At 56.2% G+C, this 21,054-nt stretch overlaps 3 protein-coding genes across 4 annotated transcripts in view; 2 read left to right on the top strand and 1 right to left on the bottom strand.

The window, feature by feature from the left end:
- The first annotated feature begins 1,087 nt into the window (after nucleotides 1-1,087).
- On the top strand, nucleotides 1,088-13,474 carry PABPC1L (poly(A) binding protein cytoplasmic 1 like). The gene is made up of 15 exons (XM_037403361.1): nucleotides 1,088-1,710; nucleotides 2,501-2,694; nucleotides 3,222-3,337; nucleotides 4,076-4,215; nucleotides 5,028-5,122; nucleotides 5,393-5,530; nucleotides 6,099-6,194; nucleotides 7,086-7,352; nucleotides 7,891-7,981; nucleotides 8,279-8,404; nucleotides 9,752-9,891; nucleotides 10,283-10,376; nucleotides 11,201-11,331; nucleotides 12,139-12,228; nucleotides 12,836-13,474. The coding sequence occupies exons 1-14, from the start codon at nucleotides 1,518-1,520 to the stop codon at nucleotides 12,220-12,222; spliced, it is 1,905 nt and encodes a 634-aa protein (XP_037259258.1). The 5' UTR covers nucleotides 1,088-1,517; the 3' UTR covers nucleotides 12,223-12,228; nucleotides 12,836-13,474.
- Nucleotides 13,475-16,057: 2,583 nt separating this feature from the next.
- On the bottom strand, nucleotides 16,058-20,314 carry TOMM34 (translocase of outer mitochondrial membrane 34). Its single transcript, XM_037403011.1, has 7 exons — nucleotides 20,152-20,314; nucleotides 19,972-20,071; nucleotides 19,505-19,657; nucleotides 18,774-18,925; nucleotides 18,363-18,507; nucleotides 17,620-17,746; nucleotides 16,058-17,086 (listed from the first exon to the last, which is right to left on the bottom strand). The coding sequence occupies exons 1-7, from the start codon at nucleotides 20,270-20,272 to the stop codon at nucleotides 16,988-16,990; spliced, it is 897 nt and encodes a 298-aa protein (XP_037258908.1). The 5' UTR covers nucleotides 20,273-20,314; the 3' UTR covers nucleotides 16,058-16,987.
- A 72-nt stretch (nucleotides 20,315-20,386) lies between these two features.
- Nucleotides 20,387-21,054, top strand: part of STK4 (serine/threonine kinase 4) — a 46,553-nt gene continuing 45,885 nt past the window's right edge. For both annotated transcript variants that reach the window (XM_037402254.1, XM_037402255.1), the window contains exon 1: nucleotides 20,387-20,503. In XM_037402254.1, coding sequence (XP_037258151.1) covers nucleotides 20,472-20,503 — 32 coding nt within the window. In that variant the 5' untranslated portion in view covers nucleotides 20,387-20,471. The remainder of the gene's footprint in view (nucleotides 20,504-21,054) is intronic.

Here is a 21,054-nt window from a genome sequence, read left to right on the forward strand (position 1 = left end):
CCTGCCGATACCTGGGGAGCCCGGGGACAGGGGGGCAGCTGCCGGGCTGCGAAATCAGGGGCTGCAGCCGCCGGCGCTCTGCCTGAACCCGGCAGCCCTGTGGGGCTGGGGGGCACGGGGTGAAGGGGCACGGGGGGGGTCCCGGCCGGCCCGGGGGCTGGGGGGTCCTGGGCAGGGATCCCGGCCGGCCCGGGGCGGTGCGGCGGGGCTGGGCGCAGCCCGGGGCGGGGCCGCGCCGCAGCTGGCGGGGGGCGGGGGGCCCGTCCCGCCCCCGGGGCGGCCGCGGGAAGAGGCGGGCGCTGCCGGCCGCCGGGGCGGAGCGGAGCTGCCAGCCGAGCCTGCCGGAGCGCTCGGCGTGAGTGCGAGGCCGGGCCGTCCGGTCCCGTCCCGTCCCGGCGAGCGCGGCTTCTCCCGGGGCGAGCAGGCGGCGGGGGCGGGGGGGCTCCGCGCCCAGCCCGGTGCGGGGGGGCGGGCGGGGGCTGCGGGGGCTGCGGCTGTCCGCCAGCGGCGGAGCGGGGTCGGGCAGGGCGAGCCTCGCCGCTCTGGCTGTGCGTGTTCAGCCCCCGCTCCCGGCCCCGCTCTGTCCGTCCCCGGGACCGGCCTTGCTGCGGGGCCGGGGGGCTGCGCGGCGCGGGGCAGCCCCGGGGGCTGATGTGCGGGTGTCCCCCCGCCCGCGGGGCTGCCCGGTGTCCGGCTCGGGGTGCCTGGCGCGCCTCTCCGCTGGGCGCCGTGTTTCAGGTACCTTAGCCGGTGTCCGGGGTCTTTGGAGCTCTAAGGTAGGAGCCCCGGGGCGGGGCTGGAAGCTCCCAGGGCAGCGGCGGCGTTTCTGTGTTCTCCAGCAGCGATGGTCGGTCACCTCCCCGAGCAGCTCCACACAGCTAAAACCAGCGAGAGGCCGAGTACCAGTTCTCCTGCGCTGGGGGCCTGGCCAGCAAGCTGGGGAGCTGGGCAGAGCTGGCTGAAAGCCCGTGTTTGCTTTGTTGGCGGTGGAGGGGCTGGGGGGAGCCTGGCCGCAGGGGTGCGGGGCTGTTCGGGGGGGCTGTGCCATGCAGCGGGGCAAACCTGTGCCCCCCCGGCTCTGCTCCGGCTCGGCAGCTGCCTGGAGGGGGCTCTGTGTGTGTGTGTGTGTAAAACAGCAGGCTCTGGAGGTCCCCAGGACTGTTTACCTTCTGAGGAGTTAAAGTCCGTTTTATTTACCTTGGGCTTTTGAGCATCAAAAGGGGCATGTTGGTGTGTGGTGTGTCCCTCTGGCCGCTCCCCGGGTGTGCGAGGGCTGTGATGTGCAGAGCACCTCACCTTGCCTCTTGCACCAGCATTGAAACGTCCCTAAAACATTTGGGAACTGGAGCATCCTTGGGCCATTCCTGGTCCTGCCGCTGCTGGTGGGGAGGGCATGGCTTGCGCTGCTGCAGTGGGGCCAGCCCCAGTGTGTGTCTGTGCTTGCTGCGTGTGGTCTGAAACCTGTGCCCTGTAGCCTTGGGTCTGTCTTCCTCCACAGCTGAGATTTGTGGTTGACCATGAACGCCAGCGGCCCTGGCTACCCCTTAGCCTCCCTCTACGTGGGAGACCTCCACCCTGACGTGACCGAAGCCATGCTCTATGAGAAATTCTCGCCTGCTGGGCCCATCATGTCCATCCGGGTCTGCCGGGACATCGCCACGCGCCGGTCGCTGGGCTATGCCTACATCAACTTCCAGCAGCCCGTGGATGGTACGCTGCCAGTAACGCAGCCCCTGGGGGCTCGGGTGCGCAAGGGCTGGAGGGCAGGCGGCTGAAAAGGGGGGAGCAATCATCTGAACGGGTGCGCCAGCCGTTGGGCCTTGGGCAATATTCTGTTGCTGTTGAGTTTGGGTTGTAACTAATCCCAGCCTGCTCGCAGGTGGTGACCCATCCCACTCCCATCTCTTCTTAGAGACCGGGAAAGGATGTGGCAGCTGGGCTTTGGGTTTGCGGTGGGAGGAAGGTGCCTTGCAAGTTACCTCCCTCCATAAGCTGATGGAGAAGGGCAGCAAAACCCCCTCTGCCTTTCCCTGGGGCAGCCAGCCGCCCGCTGGCTCATGGTGTGAAGCGAGGTCTCTCTCCTGGCAGTGGTCACGGTGATAGTGCTGTAACCGAAAGGTGTTTCATGCCGAGGCGAGGCAGTGGTGATGCAAAGGTGTTGGGCTAGTTGCCCAACCCATCCACCCAGGAAGGATTTTGGTCTCCAGGGCATCTGCCAAACTGGAGCTTGCAATGAAATGGATGATCCTGTGGGAGTTGGACATGCTTCGGAGAGGGGGAAAAAAATAATTTTAAAAAAGGAGTGATGCGGCTGTAGAGGAGAGCAACCCCTGCCTGGCCCTGCTGCCCTGAGAGGCAGAGCTGCCTGCCTCATCTAAGTTAATGAACCCCTGTCCAGCAGTATCCCTGATTCCTGTGCCTGTCTGAGCTGCTGTAGGATGTGAAGGGCTTTGTCTCTGTTACCCTCCTCTCTCCCCCTGTATACTTCTTTCTTTGCCAGCTGAGCGAGCCCTGGACACCATGAATTTTGAGGTGATCAAAGGCCGTCCCATCCGCATCATGTGGTCCCAGCGGGACCCTGGGCTCAGGAAGTCAGGGGTTGGAAATGTCTTCATCAAGAACCTGGATGACTCCATTGATAACAAAGCCCTGTATGACACATTCTCGGCCTTTGGAAACATCCTGTCATGCAAGGTACACGTGCCCCTGGGCCCTGCAGGAAAGGGCTGCCTGCAGAGCTGCCCCGTGTTCTCCAGCCAGCTGAAATTCACTTTCTCATCTCGCTTCCCAACAAGTTTCCTCTAATTCTCACCTGCCTTGAAGCCAGAACTCTCCCTTGGGAACAGGGGCTTTTCTCCCTGCCCCTCCTTTTTCCCAGTCCCTGCATAGAGACGTTGTGTGTTGTCCTGTCTGAACGCAGTGTGTCACCAGCATTCGTGTCTTGGTGAGCCGCAAGCTCCTGAGCATCATACAAAGCACTGGGGACCTGGCCCTGGGCTTGCCCGGCTCCTGACCTGCTGCCAACGTCCCAACAGAGTTCAGTTGCAGCAGAGGCAGGGTGTCAGGGAGGGCAAATATCCTTGGAAATGAGGGTGGGTTTTCCTGCGACTTACTCGTGTGCAAACATGGAGAAAACCAGTGCCTAGCTCTAGGGTTTTTTTCTTTTTTTTTTTTCCTCCCCTTTCCCACCCATCCCCTTCCTCCTTGCTCTGTGTTTGTAGGTGGTTTGTGATGAAAACGGATCCCGTGGCTATGGCTTCGTTCACTTTGAGACTCACGAGGCAGCAACTCGGGCCATTGAGACCATGAATGGGATGCTGCTCAATGACCGAAAGGTGTAAGTGCCAGAGGAGTGTCTCCTTGGCTCTGCTCCTCCCTTGCCTTGGTGCATGCTCAGGAGCAAGCGCCTGCCCTGCTCAGGCTGCTCCCTCCTGCTGCTCTCTCTCTCCCTGTCCCTGCTGGGCACGGCGGCTGCGCTGCTCTCCAGGGCAGTGAGTCACTTGTGGTCAGTGCTGGGGGAAGTGTGATAGTGGTTTGGAGCCGTTCCTGGTGGTGGGGAAGGAGCCCAAGCCCAGGCTGTGTGCTTTGCTGAGGCAGTGTAAGGAGTGCCTGCAAAGCAGGGCTGGTCCTCCATCTCGGCTGTCAGCATCAGATCATCTGGGCAGCAAGAGATTCTGTTCTTCAGCTCTCTGCTTACGTTGCATCACCTTATTCTCTACATCCCTGTCCCTGCTGAGGCAAGCAGCTGCCCAAGGGGCTTGGGGATACCTTGGAGGAAGAGAGCTGGCACTTGTTGGCACCCTTTGGGGTCTCCTGGGGTGACATCCCCAGTGTGGGGCTGTGCCCTGTGTTACTACTCTCCTCGTTTCAGTAGTGCCAAGTGGGTAGGGGAACACCAGAGTGGGACGTGCTGAAGTTGCTGGATGTGAAACACATGGTGGGTTTATGGGTGAGCAAAGCATGGCCTGAGGTGACGGGATCTCTCTTGGCCTGCACCAAGACAGATGTACCCATGTCCGTCTTCGCCCTACAGGGCACATGGAGGGTTTCAGGTCCCTTTCCTTGTTCCCTTCAGGTTTGTTGGCCAATTCAAATCCCGCAAAGAGCGTGAGACAGAGTTTGGGGCTAGGGCGATAGAGTTCACCAACGTCTACATCAAAAACTTTGGTGATGACATGGATGACGACAGACTGCGGGAAATATTCTCCAAGTTTGGTGAGTACAGTTGTTGAAGCAAAGTCTCCTCGTGTCTGATAAACTGGAGTTGGGGCAACTGCAAAGAAAGCTGGGGTGAGTGCTTGGCTGCAACGCTGAGCCCCTTTGCTCAGTGGCATCTGCCTTGCTCAGGCACCCCCTCACCAAAGGTCCTGACAATTTAAGCCACAGCGGTCATTACATGCACCTTCCTGCCACAATGGAGGGTAACTTCTATTAGGTGCTCTCCTGAGAAAAAGGTTTTTACTTTCATGGGTAATAAAAATGTGGAGGGTTTGTTTTGTTAGTTTTTTAAATTGTTTGGAGACCAGTATGCTGTCTGGTTCTAGGAGCCCTGGGAATAAGAGATGCTGAGTTTGAACTTAAAGAAAAAGAAAAATAATAAAAAAAAGCTTCTCTGTTTAGTCCATTACTGGAGTATGCCTGTTGTGAGAGGGTTTAGGGCTGCACCAACCCATGGGCCATACTCTCTGTGCTCGGCCACTGTTATCTCTGTTAATTTGTGAATACCCTTCATACGAACACAATTTATGTATTCATACATAAAGGAGATGGGAGCTTCTGGCCAAAGGAACTCAGTGCACTGGCTGGAGAAACCGAAAAGCAGAGAGCAGTGAGAGCAGCATCCACCAACACCTCGTGTTCCCGAGGCAGGGATCCTGCTGTCTGTGCTCCCACTTGGCTCTTCTGTGCTGCTGCTGCCGTCCACGGGGCTGGCACCTCATGGTGGCTCCTGAGCACGGTGCTGTGTGCCAGCAGCACCCCTGGGGGGGCACCCTCCTTCAGACACCTGCTTCCCTTCCCTCTTGCAGGAAAGACACTAAGTGTCAAAGTCATGATGGACAACACCGGCCGTTCGAAGGGCTTTGGATTTGTCAACTTTGAGAAGCACGAAGAAGCCCAGAAGGCAAGAAACTCCTCGCTGCCTGTCTGCTGTCCCAGCCCCGAGCTTGTCGCTTGCTGATGTTCCCACCTCTCCTTGCGGGGAGAACCTCACCAGCTGCATGCTTGGCTGGTTGCTGGCGCTGGGAGGGTGTCTGTGTGGGCAGGACCTGGCAAAGGGGAGCAGAGCTGCTTCCCTGCCCTTGCCTGGGAAAGTCTCTGCTCGTGGGGGGTGAAGAGCAGAGCCATGGCGTTGGGTTCCTGTGGTGCTCAGGGCCCTTCCCTCCGCTGGCAGGCGGTGGCCGACATGAACGGGAAGGAGATCAATGGGCGGATGGTGTACGTGGGCCGAGCCCAGAAGCGGCTGGAGCGCCAGAGCGAGCTGAAGCGGAAATTTGAGCAAATCAAGCAGGAGCGAGTGAGCCGGTACCAGGTAAGGGGAGAGCGAGCGGGATGTTCCATCCTGCAGGTCTGCACCAGGGATGTGCCCCAGGCTTCCAGGGACATCCTTGGCTTGGGGACAGCACAGGGCTCTCCGGAGCAGATCAGCGCTGGGTGCCTTCTGCAATGGAGGAAAAAAAAAAAAAAAAGACTGAAAAACACCTGCACAGGAGTCCAGTCACTGCCTGATGATGTCCTGGGAAGCAGCATCAGGAAAGAGGACAGAGATCTAAACCCAGGATGATGTTGGCAGGTGAACAAATGCATCTGCTCTTTTCTAGAAATTAAAATATTAGTCTGGAAATGAGGCAGCTCCCTGAGGTTTTGGAGCAGCTTCGCAGCAATAGTCTGGGTGCCCTCTTCCCTCGGGGTGTCTTGCCTGCAAATGGAGCATGTATGCAGCCCTGGCTCCTCTCTGTGTCACTGGTCCTGTGGCAGCTCTGGAGAGGACGTGTTTGTGGGATGTCCCACCCTCCGGCTGAGCTGCTGGTGAAACACACCCAGCTTGAAAAGCTGCTGTAAACCTCAGGAGCCCAAGCTGCTTTTTTGTCTCTTTGCAGGGGGTCAACCTGTACGTGAAGAACCTGGATGACGGGATAGATGACGAGAGGCTGAGGAAGGAGTTCTCTCCCTATGGCACCATCACCAGCGCCAAGGTGAAGGACTGGGGCTGTCACCGGGGCTCCCAGGGTTGGCTGGCTGGCGTGCTCAGCCCTTGGAAATGGATCGGGATTGTCATCCTGTTGAGTTATGGCTCCCTGCTGATGGCTTGTACCTCAGGCCAAGTGTGAAGGACATGTCACTTGTACCTCACGCTGTCCTGAGGAGCTTATTGATTCAGCAAATACTCTGTAGCTTTGCTGAGTTACCCCAGCCCCAGTGAGATGCAGGGTACAGGACCTTAAAGCCATGTCATTCTAGGCGTTGCACAGCTGCCCTGTGGTCTGGGACTGATGTGACACTGGTACAAATGGAAATGACCCACAAGCCACCTCAGTCTGGGGAGAGCGGGGTGATGGGCTGGTGTTTTGCCTTTTGAAAAACCGTAAAAGCTTCAGTCCTGCCACCAACTCTGGTGCTGAGCTTCTCTTGAATGCTGTGCGTACAGGTGTGGAGGGATGCTCTGGCTTTAAGGTCAGCTGCCTGCAACCTGCTAGCTGCCAGTGAAAGATGCTGCCTGGCTCTTGGGCAGGGACAGTGTCCCACTGATCCCCAGCCCTTGCTGGCTCCTCTGGCACCAAGCACCAGAGCATTGCTGGCCCTGTGGGGCTGGGGCACAGATCACAGGCTGTGGATGTCAGGCTGGCCCAGACTCTGCCACCTTCTTTTCCCAAACCTACTGGTTTTGCCCAAGTGCATCCTCCCCTTCCCCACAGAAACCTCTCCGTGAAGCCCCACAAGTGCAGCCCCATCCATCCCAACCTGGACACGGGGGTTGCGGTGGGGTGGCTGTGGCTGGCAGGTCCCACATGTCCCCCTCCGTGCTGTGCTTTGCGGGTGCTGCGGCGATCTGTGGACTTAGCTGTCTTGTTCTAATCCAATTTTAGGTGATGACAGAGGGTGGCCACAGCAAAGGGTTTGGGTTTGTATGTTTTTCCTCCCCAGAAGAGGCTACCAAGGCCGTGACAGAAATGAACGGGCGGATCGTCAGCACTAAGCCTCTCTACGTTGCGCTCGCTCAAAGGAAAGAGGAGCGGAAAGCAATCCTCACCAACCAGTACATGCAGAGATTAGCCACCATGAGGGCCCTGCCTGGCCCTCTCCTGGGCTCCTTCCAGCCCCCCCCGGGGTACTTCATCCCCCCCATCCCCCAGGTGAGTCCCTGCTCCCGAATGCCAGCTTTGCACGGGGACCCGAATTTGCCCTGGGCTGGAGGAGGGAGGTGGCAGTTGGGATGAGGAGCATATCCCGGGTTGTGCCAACCCAGGCACTCGGTGGGATCAGCGCTGGGGTCGGTGGGATCAGCGCTGGGCTTCTGCTTCAGCGGCAGGGCTTGCCCCTTGCAGGGGCACAGGTGCTCTTGGTGATGCGCTGAGGATTTAGTAACTACTGACTGCTCCTCAGAGGAGGAACCAGGGAGGAGTTTGGTGGAAGGGTGTGAGCATGGAGAACAAGTCTGCCGATGAAACAAGAGGAGGGAGAAGGGTTATAGAGGTGCAAAGGCTCGTGGGGAGGAGTTAAATGGAGCTGCTGGAGGACATGCAGGCAGCATGCCTGGTTGATCTTTAAAGCACTCTGGCACGCTGCAGAGCGTGGGGTTTGGCTTGTCTGGCAGCCGCTGAGATGCTCTGGGTTAGATCTGACTCAGCTCAGCTCCCCGGTCACCTTGGATAATGTGTTCTCCTTTCCCAGCCACAAACCAGAGCTACCTTCTACAGCCCCAGCCCAGTTGTCCCAGTCCGTCCTGCCACTCGCTGGAGTGCGCAGCCCTCCCGGCCTCCCTGTGAGTCCGCCTGTCTGTCCCTGGGGGCTCTCGGTGTGACCTGGGCTCACTTAGGGACTGAGGGTCTCTAAAAGCACCACAAAGCATGTAGCCATGGGGGGCTGTTGCCTGGAGAAGTGCACAAGGGTTTGGTGCAGGGCTCCTGGTGACGGGCACCGGTGGATGAGATGTTGGGGTTGACCCCAGAGGTGAGATGCTCCTGAGCTTTTCCCTAGCCACAGTCGCTCCCCCCCTGTCTCCTTCCATGCCTTTGCTACCAAGACGCTTTATTAATCACGTACCCCATCTCTCCCACAGCGTATCCTGCAGCTACCCCCATCCTGAGGGCTGCTGTGCCGCCCCGGCGCCTGCTGTCCAACATCAGCACCATGAGACAGGCTGCCACCCAGGTGCCCCGTGTGCCCCCCCAGGCCCAGAGAGTGGGTGAGTGGGGGCAGGACCCAGCTTGGATGTAGCCACAGTGGCTGTGCGTTGGCAAAGGTGCTTGCTGTGAGCTTGGGTCTGTCTCTGGAGATGGCTCAGTTTGTGGGACTGCTCGTGGAGGAGTCCAGGTGGTGCCCTTGGGTGTGATGGGACTGGAGCAGTGTCTGCAGTAAATCAGTGTGTACCTTTTGGGGAAGGTTGTGGTCTTCCAGGTAATGGGACAGGTCTCCAGTATGCAGATTGGTCTTGTTGGGTGCTGCTTCTTGAATATGTTCATTAAAGATGATGATGATGATGATGCAGCCATGGCACCCTAGGCATAGCGCTCAGTCCAAGGTGGACGTTGGGAAGGGACCTCTTGGCAGAAGCAGAGGTTCCTACAGGCTCTGGCTGAACTGCTGCCAAAGCCAAGCCTCCAGTAAAACCCACTTGTGTTAGAGGTGTTTGGTGCTGTGGCCTGAGAACCAGACCTTCTGGCATCCCCAGTGCCTGGCTGTGCCGGGACTGTCCCTGTGTCCTGAGGTGTCTCCTCTGCCTAGCCAGCATGGGGTGGCTGTGCTCCAGCAGGGCAGTGACCAATCTGCTGTCCTGCACGTGGTGCCCAGAGCACTCCTCACCCCATGAGTGCTTCATCCCCATGTCTGTCCTGTCACCTCTCTGCCTTTTGGGTGAGGAAGAGGAGGATGCTGAGCAGGGCTTGCAGCATGGCCCCCTCCTCCCCGAGGCTCCTCTGTGGACAGGCTTTGAGGAGAGGCTTAAGTGGTGCTGGGTGGAAGCTGCTCACCTGGTGAGTGGGTGATGTCCCCCAAAACAGAGGACCGTCTGGAGGGGCAGCATCTACCTGCAGCTCTCCCAGCTCTGCGATTTAGCCCAAGGTCACCTTCAGTGTTGAGTGTCTCATTGCTGAAGCAAGCAGGGGCACCAGGAGGACTTTGTTTGGCCAGTCCCCTCTCCTTTCGTCCTTGTCCCCTCATTCCTCTACCCTCGTGTCCCTGTAGGAGGGAAGCCAGGGTGAGCTGGGGGACAGAGGCACTTGCCCTTTCTGTCCCCATCCTCTGGCTGCTGATGCGGACGGGCGTTTCTGGAGAGATGCAATGAAGCATAGGTGCCTTTGCCAGCTCTTCTGCCCTCTGCACAAAATCAGATCACCCCAGCCCAGCGGGCAGGTTGGCGATGCCCTGCCTGTCCCAGGGAAGCTGCCTTTGACCCGGGGGCTGCTTTGAGCCCCACAGAGAGATTTTTCAGGCTCTCTGGCTGAGCACGGTGCCCTTGTGGCTTCAGCCTCCTTTTGGCACAGCCATCTGTTTAATGGGTTCCTCCTTACAAACGTTCCTGTCCCTGTTGCAGCCAACATCGGGACGCAGACGGTCAGCACTCGGGTGTCCTCCTCGCCCACCCTGCTGCGGGGCACCCCGCAGTACAAGTACTCCTCGGCCGTCAGGAACGTCCAGCCGATGGGGCACATGCCGTCCGTGGTGGCGCCACAGGTAACCCCTCGGCAGGGTCCCGGCTTCGGGCCGGCCACCGCAGTGTGTGTCACTCCTGCTCCCACCCTGGGGTCATGCGGCCGCTGGCCCCAGGCGGCCCCATGGCTCTGTTTTTGACTGGTGCCATGGGGACCTTTCCCAGGGGCTGCTGAGGTAACTGGGGCTGTGGATCCAGTAGCCACGCAGCATAATGCCCGGCTCCGGCTTTCCTGGAATTGGTGTTTGGATACAAACGGGCAATGCCAGAATCTGTATCAGCATCTTGGGAGGGTGAAATGCCCCGCAGCACTCGGGGACCAGCACCGTTCCTGCAAGCCAGGGAACCTGCACATCAGTTCTAGCCTTTGATTGCTGCCCTTCTTTGGATTCTTTTTTGTTTGTTTTTCTCCAGGTGGGAGAACCTGCTGTGCATGTCCAGGGGCAGGAGCCGCTGACAGCATCCATGCTTGCAGCAGCCCCTCCGCAGGAGCAGAAGCAAATGATAGGTGAGTGTCACTGCCGCTCTGCAGGAGGAGGTCTGGCTGCGAGGGCGTGTGGGCTTGCATGCACCAGGGAAAACCTAGCTGGCGGGAGAAGCTGTAAGCCTTTGTGGGATTGCTCTGATGTTATGCTGCTTTAAAAAAAAAATAAATTAAAAAAACTAGGTGGTGTTGGAAGGGTAGGGAAGCAGTAAAACCCCTCCCTGTCTGTATTAGCTGCCTGGCAGTAAGACAGTGTCTGGTGGAGCTCCACAGGAGAGGCAGAGCCCTGTCCTGCCTGTGCTGCCAGGCTGCACCAGTGCATTTGCAATTCCCCGGGACTCTGGGCCATGCTCCATCACCGCTCTCGGGCACTGATGAACGGTGTGGTGGCTGTGGAGGTGCTGGGGTCAGCACTGCTGCGCAGTCCTTGGGTTTCAGGTGCCACCTGGCGTCCTGCTGGTGGGGTGGCTGGTGCCTGTGGCATGGGAGGGCATCGCTCGCCCTGCTGCAGGGAGGCTGCCCTGCTCCACTGGCCTTGCAGAAACACAGCAGCTCATGGACCAGCTATTCCCTCCCGAGGAGAAGACCGCTCCTGCAGGAGCGGGCCCCTTCACCTGCATGCTGGTGGGCAGGCACGGGCAGCACTTAACTGTTCCACTGCCCTGCTCCCACAGCAGGTGCCTGCTGGAGTAGGTTTGCTGGGAGCAGTGATTTTTCACCACCGTCGCTACCCTTGTATCCCTTTTCAGTTGAAAGGGTGGAGCTGGGAGGGTGGAAGGGCTTGCACTGTGTTTGAAAATGCTAAAATTCTTGCATAGTGCTGATGTCCTCCCTGGTGTCTGGAACAGGTGAGCGCCTCTACCCTCTGATCCACGCCACGCATCCCTCGCTGGCTGGCAAGATCACTGGGATGCTGCTGGAGATGGACAACTCTGAGCTGCTGCTGCTCCTGGAGTCTCCCGACTCCCTGAGCTCCAAGGTAGGAGGCACTCTGTGCCTGAGAAAATAGCATCTCAAAGGGCTAGCAGCTACGTGCTGCTGTAAGGAAAGGGGAACGTTGCCAACAAGATGGGCCAATGATGTTGATAGCCATCGGAAGAGCAAGTCGCTGCTTTTTTTTTTTTTTTTTGAGTGGAAAAGCAAGCAGAAAGGATCCTGGGTTGATGGCATTCCACCCAGTGCCTGAATGCCTGCACACCTTCATCAAAAGGAGAAGCTCAGAGCAGCTCCTGAAAGCACGGGCCAAGCTCTGAGGGCGGCTGGGAAGTGAGAGGGGAAAACCTGGGTAGGTGTCGCTTGCAGGAAGATGGGGAGATGCTGTTTGCTGAGAATAGAAACCAAGCAAACACTGCCTCTTTACAGCATTTCCTTGGTTTCCTTAATCCTGGTGAACATTTAGCTTTGGTTCCCATCAAAATAGTTGCAGTGAATTGACTGCATCTCCTTGTTGCTTCTTGGAGACAGGATTCACTTTCAACCTCTTGCTGATGTTTTTTGGAGCCTGGGCTCTGGCTGCATGGTGTCAGGCAGCTTCACCGATGGAGAATTCCAATCTCTCTCACAGAAGTTCTGCTGCTATAGAAAGATGTCCCAGCATTTCCCTAGGGAAGAGACAGAGAGGTCTTTGGGCTGATCAGTCTCCTGCAGAAGCAGTGACTTGGATTTTATAATTGAGTCCTTTACCTCTTGGTCTGCGCGGAGGCCAGCTCGGGACCGGGAATATTGCGTTTTTTGTGCGGTGCTCCTGCTGAACTTCTCCCCCTCCCTTTGTGCCTTCTCTCCTAAGATGGAGGAAGCGGTGGCTGTTCTCCAGGCGCACCAGGCTTCGGAGACGTTGCACAAGAGCAGTGCCACGGCGTTCCTGCAGTGACCGCAGGTAGGTGCGGGCAGCCCTCGCAGGCGTGGGTGTGCTCAGCGTCTCTGCTTTCTCTCTCTCAAACTTGGGATTAGGTTTCCTGGCCAAACCAAGTAAGGCTTGATGGGCAACGCAAATATCTTTGACTGTAAAATTCCCTTTTTCCATGTCTTAATGCATTCTCCATTTTCCTTCATCATACTGAAGAGACATGGTTCTGTGTGTTGGTCTTTTTTTTTTCCTCTGTTGATGAGAGAAATGACTGTGCCTACCAGAAAGGAAGAAAGGAAAGGACCTTGCTTTTTCTGTAGGTCTAGTGGGGACCAGCATCATCATTCCTGGGACTTCCCAGTGGTTTTTTGCAGAACATTGTCAATAGGTACCCTGTAAAATGTTATGGTTCTATGTGAGCTTAATTAGGAGAGCTGGCCCTTGCTGCTGGGGCTGGGACAGATACATTAACAAGCAATTCAGACTCTCATGTACCCCTTTGAATATAATATTTCCTTGACTTATGTTCTCAAGGAAACTGTTTGTTAATCCAAGTTCAGGTGAATTTCATCTTGTCTGGATGAAATTCTTTCTCTTAGCAGTTGAAAAACGCCTGTGTCCTTTTTGTTTCTTGTAGACTTCAGGACTGAGAGTGAGCCCTGAGAACGTTGCCTTGGGAGAGCAGCAGCAGCAGCCTCACCGTGCTTTTGGAATTGTGCCTGAACAGTGACCCTGGCTTGTCTTCAGTGCCCCATCCTATTTTTTGTTTATTGTAAACCTTGCAGGATTGCTTCCTCCTGCATCTGTTAAAAAAAAAAAAAAAAAAAATATCCCATGTTAATTCTCTTCTCGCTCCTGAAAGCATCTTGTAAAGTGTAGTGTGGAACCCAGCCCAATTCAGTTGCCCAGGAAATGACAACTAAAAATGAATCGCCATTTTTAGTGAATTTATTGGGTTCTGTAGTTTTATTTGTTCCTGTAGCTGATGCTAATAAAGAACCGATGCTTCCACCCCCAAAGCATGGGTTAGTTCCCTTTGCAGAAAGACAGCAAATACTTTTTTGCTGATTCACACAGGTGGAGCGATGGACTTTGGTCAGGCTGCTGTAATTAGTGTTTGAAGCTTGTGATGCTGGTGGGGCGGCAGTCCTGAGAGCTCAGAAGCAGGGACATACAGGATTAAATGAACAAATTGCCAACCAACAGGCTCTCATGATTCCTTCTTTCTTTCTGACTCTCTAGAAGGATGGCTTTAAGCAGATTTCATGCCATCAACCTGGATTTTATCCTTTCTCGCTGTTTTTAACTTCCCTCCAAAGGGCATCATCTTCTTGTGGTTTTCCTTTTGTAATGGACCTTGCATGCCTGCAGGAGTACTGCCACCGGGTGTCTTCTGCCAGTCACCACACCGTGTGGGTATGTGTCTGTGGGGCACAAGACCCAGCTTTTGAGGTATTGTAGAGCAACCTGTAAATCAAAAGCTGCTTCTCCAATGTGTGTGCCTGACCAGTAGTTTCAAGGAGTCGCTGAAAACATTCATAACCACATCGCATCTCACTGGCACGCTCCTTGCTCGCAGGAGTAGCTGGGACCTGTTCTAGAATCAGAGTGGTTTGGGTTGGAAGGGACCTTAAGGATGATCTAGTTCCACCCCTCTGCTATGGACAGGGACACCTTCCACCAGACCAGGTTGCTCCAAGCCCCATCCAGCCTGGCCTTGGACACTGCCAGGGCTGTGGCACCCACAGCTTCAATGGGCAACCTATGCCAGTGTCTCACCACCCTCACAGTGAGTAATTTCTTCCTAATATCTAATCTGTGTTCTGCTCTCCGGACCCCTCCCAGAGTGTGGTGTTATCATCCTGGCCTCAATGCCCTGCTCTTCCTAGTTAGGAAAGGCATTTCTGTCCCTAGGGGCTCCTTGGTACTTGAGGCTGATGTACTGACCTTACTTGACTGCTTCCTTGAGCTGACAGGAGCACATCTCCATCAGCACCACCTACCTTCTTTCTGTCCAACCTGTGTGCCGGCGTTGCGGTCTCAATCTTCCTTCTGTGCTGTATCACAGCCTCGCTTCGGCTCACTGCTGAGTCATCCCTCCTACCTCTTGTCTTCCTTCCAGCATTTTAATAGAATCACTTATACATTTGCTCCTGCATGGTGTTTGCTCAGCTGGGACTCTTCCCTGGGGCTTTTCATCGTTGCTTTTTCTTGCCTTTGCTTTGCCAGTTCTTCCTCTGAGCTCCTTAAATATTTCTTTTCCTCACAGTGGATGCCTCAGCCTGAACTGTGCACTGTTTGGGCATCTCCTGCTCAGTAAGATGCTTATGAACGACTTTAAGCCACTTCAGTGAAGGTCCCATATATTTTTTTCTCCTGAAGTGTAACCATCTGGAAGCTTTTATGCTTTGTCTCTAGTGGAAAAAAGATGTGTATTTGTGTGTGTAATGCATATAAGGAGCTGCAATGGAACTGTACTGGTAAACTTCATTCTACTGTTGGCTAGCTTGTTTGCACCTTTTTTTCAGATGTATCAGGACAGTCAGACATGCCTGTGACACCACCTCCAATCCTAGTTAGCTTGGCTGGAGAAGACAGCTGTAAAGCTAGAGGGAATGCAGAGCTGGGCCAAGGAACATCAGAACAGCCTAAGAAAGGCTGTGAACAAGGGCCAAGGTCTTTAAAATCTTTATCGTAAAATGTGAAGATGGAGCTTGGATCCCCGAGGATACTGGAAAGTTTTCAGAGTAGCAATCTGGCCGAACTCCTTGGGGAAGTCTGAGGCTTCAGGGAGTTGAGTCAGAAGCAGCAATGCCAACGCAAATCAGGAGTCTCCAATCTAGCATAGTTGCTGTGGCTTTTGGAAGGGATGAATGAAGGTGTGCCTCTGATATGCTCCAGCTGCCCACCTGGGAAGTGTCCTGCACCACTGCTGGAACAGAAGGGGAGATAGGAGCAGAAGTGACCCTGAGCTTGAAGTAGTGTGTCTTGTTGCTGTGCTTGATCTTTGCCTCCCTGGTGGTATTGCTGGGGAGTCTCAGAGATAATAAGGTACAAAACAGCGTATCTGTTGCTGAAAGGGGGAAGAGATGGTGACTGCTGCTGCTTAGAGGTGTTGTAATGAATTGCAGCTGAACAGTGCAGGTATCTGCACTCCAGATAACAGCAGGGCTGTTAAAAGGATAGCTCTTAATTAAGTGAAGCCAGGCTTCCTCTGTATTGTGACCTTCCTCTGCTTATCTCTGTACTGCTGGCCTGTGCATCCCCACCCTGAAATCCATTAGCTGTGCTTGCCAAGAGCTCAGGCAAGTGCTGGTTGCAGGATCAATGGAACCACAGCCTAGAAGTGGGAGTGGAGTGAATGGAGCAACCTGTGCCCCTCGGGAGGAGTTGCTTCAAGCCCTGGCCCATTACAGCTAATGGAGTATAGCCCTGGGACCTACAAAAAGCTGCTTAATGTCAGGCTATTGTAAGAAGTCCTTGCCTTCAATGGCATTACAGAGATCATCTGCTTTGTAAATTCAGTTCAGTGGGTACCTGCCTGAAGCACTGAGTGGGAGAAGTAAGGTGGGAAACAAAGCTATCTGAACCCTGACTTAAGGGCTAGCTTCTGTCTCCTGGTCTTTACTGTAAGCTGGCTCAGGTCTGGGGCTGTTCAGCATCTTGACTTACTAGTTGAAGAGCTCTAACCGTTACTCAGCTTTGCACAGACTCTGACATATTGCCACTATCTGACAGAACAAGGCACTATACAGCAGTGCTTGAAGGCCCCTGACAAAAAGGGGGGACAGCATGAAGTGGTTATAAAAGTGTTCCAGTTCCCCTATACTATCCATCATGTAAAAAAACACCACAGCTCTAAAGTGAAAATAAACATGGCTTTAATGAGAACTGGTTTTCATGGTTCATAGAATAACTCCAAATATCTCATTTTAAGTCAGTGCCATCAATACCAGATAAGGAGAAGATCAGAAAGTATAAACATGCATTGAAGTAGTAAGCCAGACCTCAGCTGGGATGTTACTGGCCATCCTCTTCCCTGTAACACCCCATAGCAACTGCTCCAAAAGGCACAGAGGAGCTAAAGTGGTTTTCAAAAAACAAACCAAAAAACAATTGTAGAATTCCAAAGCACCCAGAATCTGAAAGAAGTAGTGCACAGTGTAACAAGGCAGGCTTAACTTGCTGCTGTTTTCTTAAATGTGCAGAAAAATTAAAAGCAAGCTGCTACTGTAAACATCTGCCTAGCCACGCTAAGCAGCACAAATTCAGCTGAGGGCCAGCAGGCATCAAGCGGGAGAGGGAACAAGCTCAGTCCTGCACAAGTAACTGTACCTGTTACAAAAAGGGTACATGGTGCTAAGGCAACTGCAGTAGTTCCTGCAGCAACCCTATTTGAGTAATAGCAGCACAAATGCAGAACTGTCACCTGAATAAGGACAAAAAAAACCCTCTGTAGCTCTTCAGGAAGAGAATAGCCACTTTACATGCATCTTGGCCAACGTGGAAAGAGTCCCTGAGGCCAGCAGTTACAGGCAAGTTAACCTATATGCCTCTCAGGGAGTGGCATTAAAACTTTAAATGACCTTAGAGCCAGATAATAGATTTTGATACAGATTGTGTGTCTTAACATTCATTGTGCTGATACGGAACCTGTTACATCTCAGCAGCAGTGGAAGACAGATTTCAGTACCGATCCTGCATTAAGATTGGTCCCTGTAACAACAGCGGAAAGAAAAAAGCTTTCTTCTGCAGTGGAAAACGAAGCTTTTGTTGTTGTTTGGTTACCCTAGGCTGTGTTCAGTTCTTGCAGTAATCTCAGTGCAGCTGTGTTCTTTGGTTCAGTTTTCAACAAGCTCTTGATATCAGCAATGCTTGATTTGTAATCCTAGAAGGAGAGTATTTTTAAGTGTTAGTGCATTCAAAATGCAGTCTAAGGCTGCAGAATTACCACCCAGCAACAGAGGCAAAGGCAACACAACTAAACCTGTGACTCCCTCCCTGTAATTCTTTAAAGCACTGGCATTGATGTAGCTGTTCTAAACTAGCCTGCTTAAACTAGGACTGAGAAGACAGTTCCATCACTTGACTGGGTTCCGAGTCCAACACCAATACAATATGTCATTTGGTATACCCTGCAGACTCTCACCAGACACAAAAACCTAACGCTCAATGCAACAAATAGGTGCTTTCAGCATCTCTAGAAACAGGACCTGATGCTCAGAAACTCATGAGATCCAAAGAGCAAACAGTGATGTGAAAGAAAATCCGCCCTCAGTCCATATAGATCTCACTCAACATCTGATGGCAGACATTGTCTAGCACAGAAACAAGTTCTAAAGGGCATCTCTAGCCCTGATCATGCATGAACAGGCTTCTAGTCCTAGCCTAAAACAGTTGAAAAACTCCTTTTTTACTTACCTTCAATTCTTTAAGTGCTTGAGCACGTCTGTAGAGTGCCTTAATGTTTTTAGGATCTAACCTCAGAGCTTCCGTGCAGTCCTGTACGGCTTCCTTGTACTGCTGCAGAGTCAAGTAACAGAGAGCTCTGCAATACAGACACCTGGTTAGAGACCTTTGGCTAAAAGCAGCATTTACTGCTGCATCAGGCACAGCACAGCTCAGCCAACCCCAGTGCAGCACAAAGTCATCATACTTATTGAGCTCAAGTTTGTTTCAGTTGAGAGGAGAAAAAAGGAAAAGTTTTTTCAGTCTGAAAAAAAAAAAAAAGGATTTTTAGAGCAACCTGCTCTAAAGCCAAGTACTTGCACTTCAAGGATGCAGGTTCCTATCTATACCAGTCCAGAACATGTTCTGCTTGCTGCAACTGCCTTAGACGTACTTTGAGTCTGTAAGTATAGCAGCCTGCAGTTTGTGGTTCATGGGGCAACAGACACTACTCAAAATACCCCAGTCCTGGCAGACAAGCATTAAAGAGAGAAAGCCCTTAGCAGCCCTAAGCTGAGTGTCTCCGAGGGTTTTTGCAATACATGATCAAAGAATGTTATACAAGCTACAGGGAGGACTGCACTTGGGGTGAACATGTGTGGGTGTATTTGTTTTATTCAGTTGTTTGGGAGCAAACATCAGGCAGCTCTGTCAGAAGTACCATGGTTGTTTTTATAAAGGGCCAAGAAGTATTTGGGCAAAGAGCTCAGTAGTACCTGTTGGTGTAAGTTGCACATTCCTGACTGAGCTTTAAACTCTCACTGTACTTCTCAACTGCTTTTTTATGGTTTCCTTTCTTTACGAGTTCATTTCCTTCTTCCTTCAGAGTTCGAGCTCTCTCCGTGCCAGCAGCAATCCGGTCTGGAAACAGCATGTAGGAATACAGAACACTATAAAACTGATAAGATCAGCGCAGCCTCTCAGAAGGCAAATATCCCCATACCAGGGGCAAGACAGAGAAATCAAAGGATCCAGAATCCACTGAAAAAGGCTGTGGCAGAACCAGGCGCAGGTTTCTCCAGGCCTCGGCCCCAACTGCAGACACACAGAGCAGGTATGGCAGCTGCCTTGTTTGTCACCCTTCGGAGCTACAGGGCTCCCTACCCAGCCCAAGGGCACGCTCTCACCTGCTTCTCCCTGTGGCGCAGCAGCAGGAGGGGTGTTTGCCCCGGCAGAAGGAACGCTCCACCTCGTCTGGGCAGAAATGGGGACTGTGGGGATTGGTGGGAGCTTCTGGCGCCAGTTCACACCATCCTTCTCCAGCAAGGCTTTAGTCATCCTGGAAGAGATGGCTGGCAGTCACCTCGTGGTCGGCTGGATGGGTGGCAGCCAGTAAGGTCACTCTGTAAACTGTCGCATGTACTGAGGGAGGCCAGCATCTCCCCACTAATCCCTTTCCGTGCATCTAACCTAAGCTCCTTCTACAGACAGGACATGAATAAAAGGACTTTCTTCCTGTCAGCAGGGCTAATAATATCACAGAACAAGGGCTGGGACTCTCAGTGCTCGGGCGAGACGTGTGTGTCGCTCCTCAGTCTGGCAAGTGGTGAGGCGATGCAGGCAGCTCCAGGGAGAGAAGGGCTACAGCAGCACGGGGAGGGCTGAGGGATGGGGCACTGCAACCTGTAGGTTGTTATGTCCTTTAAACCTGGCAGCGAGTAACGCAGCAGCAGCAGCCCCAGCGCATTCACCCCCATCACCCCCAGCCCTCAGCCAGCACCTTGGAAGGAGCCGGCAGGCGAAGGGAGCCCGGCCAGCCGCTCCATTCCCGCACCAGGGACCCAGCCGGCTCCCGGTGCGGCGGAGCTGCCGGGCCCCCCGGCACCCCCCGCCCCCCCGGGGCAGCGCCCAGCGGTACCTGTTGACGCCGTCGTGCGCCGCCTGCACGGCGCAGTCCACCTGCAGCGCCGTCTTGTAGTCCACGTAGGCCAGCGCGTACCGCTCCAGGGCCTCGTAGGCCGCGGCCCGCCGGAGCAGGGGCTTGATGGCGAAGGGGACCAGGGCCAGGGCGCTGCAGCAGAGGGAGAGCGCGGCCCGCCGCCGCCTGAGGGCGGGCACGGCGCGGGGCCGCTGCCCCGGGGCTGGCACCGTCCCCGGCTCGCCGCCCGCCGGCAGGATGGCACCGAGCGAGCCCCCCGGCCCCGCCGCCCCCCAGCCCCGCCGCCCCCCGGCCCCGCCGCCCCCCGGCCCCGCCGCCCCCCGGCCCCGCCGCCCCCCGGCCCCGCCGCCCCCCGGCCCCGCCGCCCCCCGGCCCCGCCGCCCCCCGGCCCCGCCGCCCCCCGGCCCCGCCGCCCCCCGGCCCCGCCGCCCCCCGGCCCCGCTCACCTGCTGCAGTCGGCGACGCAGAGGTCGCAGGCGCCCTCCTTCAGGCGGCAGGCGGCGCGGTTGGCCAGCAGCACGCTCCGCTCCGCCGCGGCGGCCTCCCCTGCGCCGGGACAAAGCGGGAGAGGGGCTCAGCCGGGGTCCGCTCGGCCCGGCCCGGCCCAGCCCCGGGACGCGCCGTACCTGCAGCCTCCAGCAGCGCCAGCGCACGGGTGTAGAGCGCGGCGGCCGGCCCGTACTGCCCGCGGCGGAACTCCTCGTTGCCGGCCCGACGCAGGGAGCTGGCGCTGGGCTCCGCTGCCATCGCGCCGCTGCCGCCCGCGCCGGGCCGGGACCGCGCCGGGCCACGCCCACTGTGCGGGGGCGGGGCGACGCCCCTCCCGGCCGGGCGCGGGGCGGGCGCTCCCCGCTGACTTCCGGCGGCGGGCGGAAGTGGCTGTGCGGCGGGCTGCCATGGCGGGGTGAGGGAGTGGCCGGCTGAGTGACTGCTGTCCCGCAGCGCCATGGAGACGGTGCAGCTGCGGAACCCGCGCCGGTAAGTGACGGGGGGAGCCCCTGCGGGGGCCGGCCCCCGGGTGTGCTGCCGGCGCGTCCTGAGCCTGAGGGGTGCTGGCGCGGGGCCTGGCGGGAGCGGCGCGGACGGCTCCGGGGCTCCTGCCCTGCCGCTCCCCGGGGCGCTCCCGGCGCGCGTCGGCCCGGGCAGGCGGGCGGTGGCTGGAGGAGCGTCGGGGCTGCGGGCGGCTGCCGCTTCGCGCCGGGGCGGACCGGGCAGCACCGGTAGGCCCCGCACTGCGGCAGCGCCGAGCCCCGCTGGCGGGGAAACCGCTTAAACTGAAGCATCGGTCGCTGCGGGGGTTCACGCCGGTTTACGGAGCTGTGCTGACCCGTGCTGCTTCAGAGCCCCCGGTAACGCACCGTCCCCTCTCTCTCAGGGCGAGTGCCGCGCAGGTTTGCAGCCTCCCGGTGCCGTGCCCGGGCGCTGCCGCCTGCCTGCTGGGCCCGGTTGAGTGAGGGGTCCCGGTGCCGGCGTCGTCCCGGGCGTGGGCGGCACTGGGACCGCGGTGCGGGGCCGTGGGCGCTATCAGC

This window comes from Falco rusticolus, chromosome 10 (genome assembly GCF_015220075.1).
Source record: "Falco rusticolus isolate bFalRus1 chromosome 10, bFalRus1.pri, whole genome shotgun sequence".
Taxonomy (NCBI): Eukaryota; Metazoa; Chordata; class Aves; order Falconiformes; family Falconidae; genus Falco; species Falco rusticolus.

Excerpts from the sequence above, each read along its gene's own strand:
- PABPC1L (XM_037403361.1), top strand. The coding sequence starts at position 1,518 with ATGAACGCCAGCGGCCCTGGCTACCCCTTAGCCTCCCTCTACGTGGGA. Across the intron at positions 3,338-4,075 it reads CTGCTCAATGACCGAAAGGT|GTTTGTTGGCCAATTCAAAT; the intron begins GTAAGTGCCAGA and ends TGTTCCCTTCAG. Across the intron at positions 7,353-7,890 it reads TCATCCCCCCCATCCCCCAG|CCACAAACCAGAGCTACCTT; the intron begins GTGAGTCCCTGC and ends CTCCTTTCCCAG.
- TOMM34 (XM_037403011.1), bottom strand. The coding sequence starts at position 20,272 with ATGGCAGCGGAGCCCAGCGCCAGCTCCCTGCGTCGGGCCGGCAACGAG. Across the intron at positions 20,072-20,151 it reads GGCGCTGCTGGAGGCTGCAG|GGGAGGCCGCCGCGGCGGAG; the intron begins GTACGGCGCGTC and ends GTCCCGGCGCAG. Across the intron at positions 18,508-18,773 it reads TGCGCCACAGGGAGAAGCAG|ACCGGATTGCTGCTGGCACG; the intron begins GTGAGAGCGTGC and ends TGCTGTTTCCAG.